Genomic DNA, 6635 nt, shown 5'->3' with positions numbered 1-6635 from the left:
AGGGATACACACACACACACACACTCAATTACCATACACACACACACACACACAAAAACACATTTCTTCTCAGCCCCTTCTTTCTCGGTCCACGCGCGCGTCCAGTGGTGAGTCTCGGTGGTTGGCTGGGTCGTGTAGACGAGGTGTCGGCGATTTCTTCTCAGCCGGTGCTCGGTGGTCGGATCGGAGCCGACGGCGGGGGTGCGAGAGGTGAACCAGGTCTACAGACCTATTACAAGAAATAGAGGGAGACAAAGTTAGAGAGAGAGTAGGACAAAGAGAAAAAGAGAGAAGAAAAGGGAACTCACCTGAGGTCCGGCGGCGGCGGCGGGGGCTCAGCTCGGTGACATCACTCCAACTCGCGGCCTCCTTGCTTCTTCGGGGTCACAGCTCGCGCACGGACAAGAGAAGAAGAAGATGGGAAAAGAGAGAACTCGGAGAGAGAGAGAGGCTCGAGTTGATTTGTTTTATATCATGACCTATAATTTGGGTGCGACTTTTCGCACCCAATGATCCGTGTCAGTACATTTGGGTGCGACAAAGTCGCACCTAATAGTATTTCAAAAAAAAGAGGGGGAAAATTTGACCGCGATAAAATTTAAGACATTGGGTGCGACAAGTCGCACCCAAAAGTACTATTGGGTGCGGAAAGTCGCACCCAATAGTACTTTTGGGTGCGAAAAGTCGCACCTAATAGTATTTCACAAAAAAGAGGGGAAAAGTTGACCGCTCAAATGTTTTAATACTATAAGTGCGACTAAGTCGTACCTAATAGTTTTGATGAAGCATTGGGGTGCGACTTAGTTTTGACGGACTTTTGAAACTTCACACACACGCATTATTGAAATATATCAATATACTACATTAACATTCGCCTCTAAATTTTCAATATTCAATCTACATAAGTAAAGATTAAACTAAATAAAATTAATTATTTTTTAATAATAAAATTACCTAATTATCGTACAAGATAATATAATTAATTTGATGATAACATTAATGCTTCACCCTTTCTGCGCCGTAGAAAAATAATGAAGATCAGAAAATAAAAATAATCTTTAACTAATAAAGCGATGGCCGTATTTATAAACATACGGAACAAATTCAATGGGGTTCGAACAAATATACCCAATTTTTGTAGTATTAGTCTTTTTTTCTACTTTGAGTTTTGTTTATCAAAATAATTCCCAACTTTAGTGTCTATACACATGTATCATCTTCTCACCTGAATGACACCCCTACGATTATTACCAAGATCTAAGCTACAGCAAAGGTTGATGAGAGAAAAAATGATAGATTACATATACTGGGGCATGCCTCGAAAACAAAAATATCAAACGGGTAAAAAACAAAAAAAAAGGTTAGAACCACTAAGCCTCTGTTCGGATCCGAAAAAAGCCAAGAAAAATGAAAATATAAAGAAAAATATAAATTGAATAAAAATAAGAGAGAAAATGATTTTTTTTTTTGTTAGTTTGAAAGTTATGAAAAATGTAAAAAAAGAGAAAAAATTACGTTGCCCTACATATATGAAATCGAATGAATTCTTTTTTTTTTTTTCACCCAATTTTTCATGGTTTCCTCCATCCAAATGACACGAGAAAAATAAGATCGATTTCAATTTTTTTTTCATTTTATTTTCCGAATTCCAAACGAAATTTGAAAGTGTGAGTTCAAATTTCACAAATGCATTTTTTTGTATTATGAAATCCATTGGTGATTTTCGTAATTATCAATGTCTAACATATTTTATTGTATTTGTATAATACTCAAAGAATGAAATATGCAAAAAAAGATGTTAGAGAAAAAACGTGATAAATGACAATGATGTAGTTAAATAGCCAATTTAAAGTTATGAATTTGAAAAATATTCAAAGTTTGTTTTAATTTAGTGAAATAGCAAAAAATGTGCAGTAATTTGGTTTCAAAATTTGTTTGTCACCAAGATTAATTATTTTTTTTAAGTGATAAGTTGTTTATAATAATCGTAAAAATTTTAATATTCGCTGTCAATAAAATTTTGAAAACTTTAATTTAACTACTTTATTGAAAAGTTAAAACTTTTGCTATTTTGTTAAACATTAAGTTTCAAATGGCTATTTTGTACGATTTGTATGTCGGTCCAACATTTACTATGCACAAAAAGACTAAATTTTTAGTGCAACCGTATAGTGTAACTGTGCCAATAAACCTACTAGGCCGCCAGTTACTTTGATGAGTCTAAGGCCCAAATTAGCAAGTATAGGCCGCCATTTGCTTTGAAAACCATGGGCTTTGACACACATGATCATATATATATATATATATATATATATATAAATATATATAATCAAAATAACCAAAGCATACTGTCAATTTTTTTTAACATTGTCATTAGAATTTATGACTAATTATATTAATAATTTTACTTTCATAAAATTTATCACGTGGTAAAAAAAATTTATTGAAATCCAATAGAATAGCAAATACATACTAATCAAGGACTTTTTTTTTTTTTTTTTTTTTTTTTTTTAATAGAATAGCCATAAGTAAACAAGATTATCATCTAAATTCATTTTCTAAAATAATATTTCCAAATCCAAATCAAAGAGAAGATTTTGAGTAATTGTAGTCAGCTTTCATCTATGAAATTTGAGTTTTACTTTGTGCTTTTGTTTGGAAATTTAGCAATTTCAAGCAACTCATATAGGTTTACACTCTCTCAACATATCTTATTAATTATTTAACTAACTTATATTTGAAGTAAAAAGATAAGTGAGAGATCTCAAGATTCCTTGATTATCAGTTAATACAATTCACATTTTCCTGTCCAAATACATTTTCCTCTCAACTCTTTCAATGAGCAAGATTAAATACGCGTGCACTTATTTATCTTATCTTTTGAAAGCGATTTACCATTTGTGTCAAATGACTAGCTAGTAAAATATTTTGTTGATGTCGGAAACTATTTATTAGCCAGTGAAGAATCCGAAGACTATGACCGCTTTTTTTATTATCATATCTACCACTTAGTTTAATCCAGCTTTACATACCTTTTCTTTTGGGAGCATGTAAATACTAAATACCTTGAAAAGACATACCAGTATAACGTAGATTTTTTTTTAAAATTATTTTGAGTTAAATAAAAAAAATACGCGAGTATATAGTTCATAAATTTGAGAAACATGCATGAACAGAAACCATAGCTTGCGTATTTTCTCAGGACGAATGTATAACTTTATTTATTAATCTAAAGATGATATATATACGTATGTATATCATCACGGAGTTGACATCAGGTTAATTATTTTATAAATATCATACAGAGACTATCACTTTCCATGTTTTATACCTATGTGTTAGTTGTGATCCAATAGTATATATCATATTCGTCAACGTAGTTAGATATCATACGAATCTATATATTTTATTTTCTTAGATATAATAAATGAAATAAGAATAGTCACTACTCTCTATGTATGTAGAAACATGAACGGTCAAACTTAGGACCATGTGATGTTACACAAGCTGAACGTTGACTGACTATTTAACTGAAATTTCTGGCAACGCAAGCAAGATAAAATCATCAAGCCATTGTCGTTTACATAAAATGGCGTGTTTATGGCGGTGTAAAGCAAGCAATCGGTTAAATTTGAACATACAGCTTTGACAATTATGTGCTTTTAAAAAAAAAAGTATTTAAAATGCTATAATCACGGTGCGAATATTAATACTCACAAAAAACATGTACTTGACGGAGCCAAAAAAAGATCACAAGGAAAAAGCAAATTTGAAAAATAAAATAATTCGGAGGGCTAATTTGTAAAAATAAATCTCAAGTAGAACCAGGGCCGGCCCTGACCTAAGGCGGGCAAGGCTTGTGCCTTGGGCTCCCAGTTGTGTTGAGCAAAAAAAAAAATAGTTTACACTTTTTGCCTATTTTTAAAAAAATTTATATTTTTTTACCCTAAAAATTTACACTTTTAGTCCATTTTCTAAAAAATTTACATTTTTTACCATGAAAATTTAAATTGTTATTAGTATTATAGGACCCCAAAATATTGAATTGTCTAGAGTCCCTGATGAGTTTGGACCGACCCTGAGTAGAACTAATTTGTAAATTTTTAAGATAATTTATAAATAATTAAAAATGGGCAAACAAAAAATCACATGACCCCCTGACCTCATGAAAATCTGTCACTGTTCACACGTAAAGTTTGTCTCTTCAATCCGTGTATTTGTAATTTCTAAAATGGAAATTATAAATAAATTAGATTAATATGTTTTGTAAGAACCGAAGGTGGCATGTAACCAATCTGATCAAACACATAACATGTTTGCGAAAACTAAATAACCATACATATATTTAAGCATACACTGAGAGAGAGAGAGAGAGAGAGAGAGAGAGAGGGGGGGAGGGAGAGAGAGAGAGAGGGAGAGATGTACCAGTGCGACGAAAAGAGACGTTGTGATGGCGAGTAGGGGATTTGGCGAGTAGCGCTATTGAGAAAAATAGGAAACAAAAAAAATTGGGGAGAAGAATAGAGGAAGAGAAGAAAAAAGAAACATAAAGATTTATACTATAATTTTGACATAACTTTTGAAAGTGCTATTAACCGTGTTTTATATATATATATATATATATATATATATATATATATATATATATATATATATATATATATATATATATATATATATAACGACCCACTCAGGAGTTATCACGTCCCCACCCAAAAGCATTAAACATACACATGTTAAATGCTGAGTGAATAATTTAAAATCGTGGTTCGTGCGAAATAGCATTACTCATATAAAAAAGAAGAGGGGCAACTATTTAAATTTTTTACATTAAGTTTTAGTCTAAACTAAAAATAGTCTAAGATAAAGTAAAATGCGTGCAATATTCACAGCTAAAAGTCATCATTTTTAGTGTGAATTTTTCTTTCGCCATTGGAACTTCATTGTTATATTATATTTTCACTAACCTTATTCTTTTTTTTTTTAAGACCTTATCTTTTGGCATTGCTCTGTACTACTTATCATGCGGCCACCTTTAGTTTGGATTCCTATAGATCGGCGCCTGATATATACACACACACACGCACCTAAATTACCACTCTGCCTCAATTATCTGGTTTTGAGGCTTTGACCTCGTACCAGTTGAACAAGGAGTCTTGTAGTGTTTCACATTCACCTAATTTAATACAGGGTTTTTTTTTAAGCTATATAATCATTTGACTTACAGTTTTTTTGTATAATAATCAATCTTTTGTTAATTTTCTATAAATAATCACTTCAACTTATTTACGGCACTAAAAAAGACAAAAAAAAATCTAAAATACGTGCGAATATTTTTTAATATTTTAATATTTTTGAGTGCTGTAAATAAGTTGAGGTGATTATTTATAAAAAATTTACAAAAAATTAGTTCTTTAGCAATTTTTAAACTTTAAGTGGTTTATTTAGCTAATTTTTTGTTTAATATATAAGGATCATAATCCAGTGCACTGCTCTGGAACAGTAACGTGTTGATCGAAAGGTGGAATCTTCTTTTACGAAGGGCACACATTTAGTTTCTATATGTATAATATATATTCCACTATATCGAAAAAAACACGATTACGTTTACGTCAGATTCCATCAGGTCTTTTCTCAATAATCCATCGTCTTTCGCCGCTTGCCATAATCATCTCTCGTTTCCCACTATCACAAAAATTTTAAAATCGTATAGTACAATCTCACCAACTTTTTTTTTTTGGCGGACCGTATATACGGTATATTCATAATCTCATTCATTTGAATAATATATAAAAAAGAGAGACCTAGCTGACTTTTCACCATTCACAATTTTTTTTTTTTTACCGCGCATATATGTAAAAAAAAAAAAAATTAAAAACGCCCGATCATGCGTGGTGAGGATCGGCGGCGGCGGCTGATTTCTTGGCCCTCTTTCCGGTGTGATGATCAGCCGGCGGTTCGCGGCGTTTGGCGGTGATCCTGACCGGCGGAGGCTCGCCGGAGCCGATGCGGTCGGGGAAGTTGAGGAGCGCCTTGGAGCCGCGCATGAGAAAGGCGGCGCGGTCGTAAGCCAGCCCGGCTTCCTCGGCGGTCTCGTACGTGCCAAGCCACACGCGCGTGCCGTTCCTCGCCGGGTCTCTGATCTCCGCCGCAAACTTTCCCCACGGCCTCTGCCTCACCCCCCTGAAATGCCGACCCCTCACCCCTCTTCGCCCCTTCGCCGCCGGGGGAGCCGCCGGAAGCTGAGAGACCACCGGATTGGGGGAATATTCCGTCGAGGGAGACCAGCCTTGGGTCAGGGCGTCGGTGAGGGAAGAGTAGACGAGCATGTCGTCCGGGTCGTTGACTTCCAACGGAAGGTCTCCCCATTCGTCCGCCGTCACGCACGGTGGCGCTGCAGTGACAGCTGTCCCGTCGTGGACATAACCGTCGATAGGGTTTTGGTAAAACTGGTGTGTTTGGATTAATTGAGGGTTGTAGTAGTATTGCGCTACGCTGAAAAAGTCACTCATCGTTGTTGTTGTTTCGATCATCTAATAATAACAAGTACTGTTTGTGATCTTTTTCCGAATGGGTGTGGAATGGAATATGAGAAAAGCAGGTGATGATAATGTGAAAATTATATATGTATTTAT

At 34.4% G+C, this 6635-nt stretch overlaps 1 protein-coding gene across 1 annotated transcript; it reads right to left on the bottom strand.

Annotated features, from left to right (window-relative positions):
- Nucleotides 1–5526: 5526 nt before the first annotated feature.
- Nucleotides 5527–6635, bottom strand: LOC149379851 (ethylene-responsive transcription factor 2-like). Its single transcript, XM_089603014.1, has one exon. It carries the CDS (start codon nucleotides 6531–6533, stop codon nucleotides 5886–5888), a length of 648 nt encoding a protein of 215 aa, XP_089459140.1. The 5' UTR covers nucleotides 6534–6635; the 3' UTR covers nucleotides 5527–5885.

This window comes from Urtica dioica, chromosome 12 (genome assembly GCF_054948205.1).
Source record: "Urtica dioica subsp. dioica isolate 48M chromosome 12, U.dioica_male_clone48M_v1_H2, whole genome shotgun sequence".
In the NCBI taxonomy this organism is placed as follows: Eukaryota; Viridiplantae; Streptophyta; class Magnoliopsida; order Rosales; family Urticaceae; genus Urtica; species Urtica dioica.
This window is presented reverse-complemented; position numbering and strand designations above follow the sequence as displayed.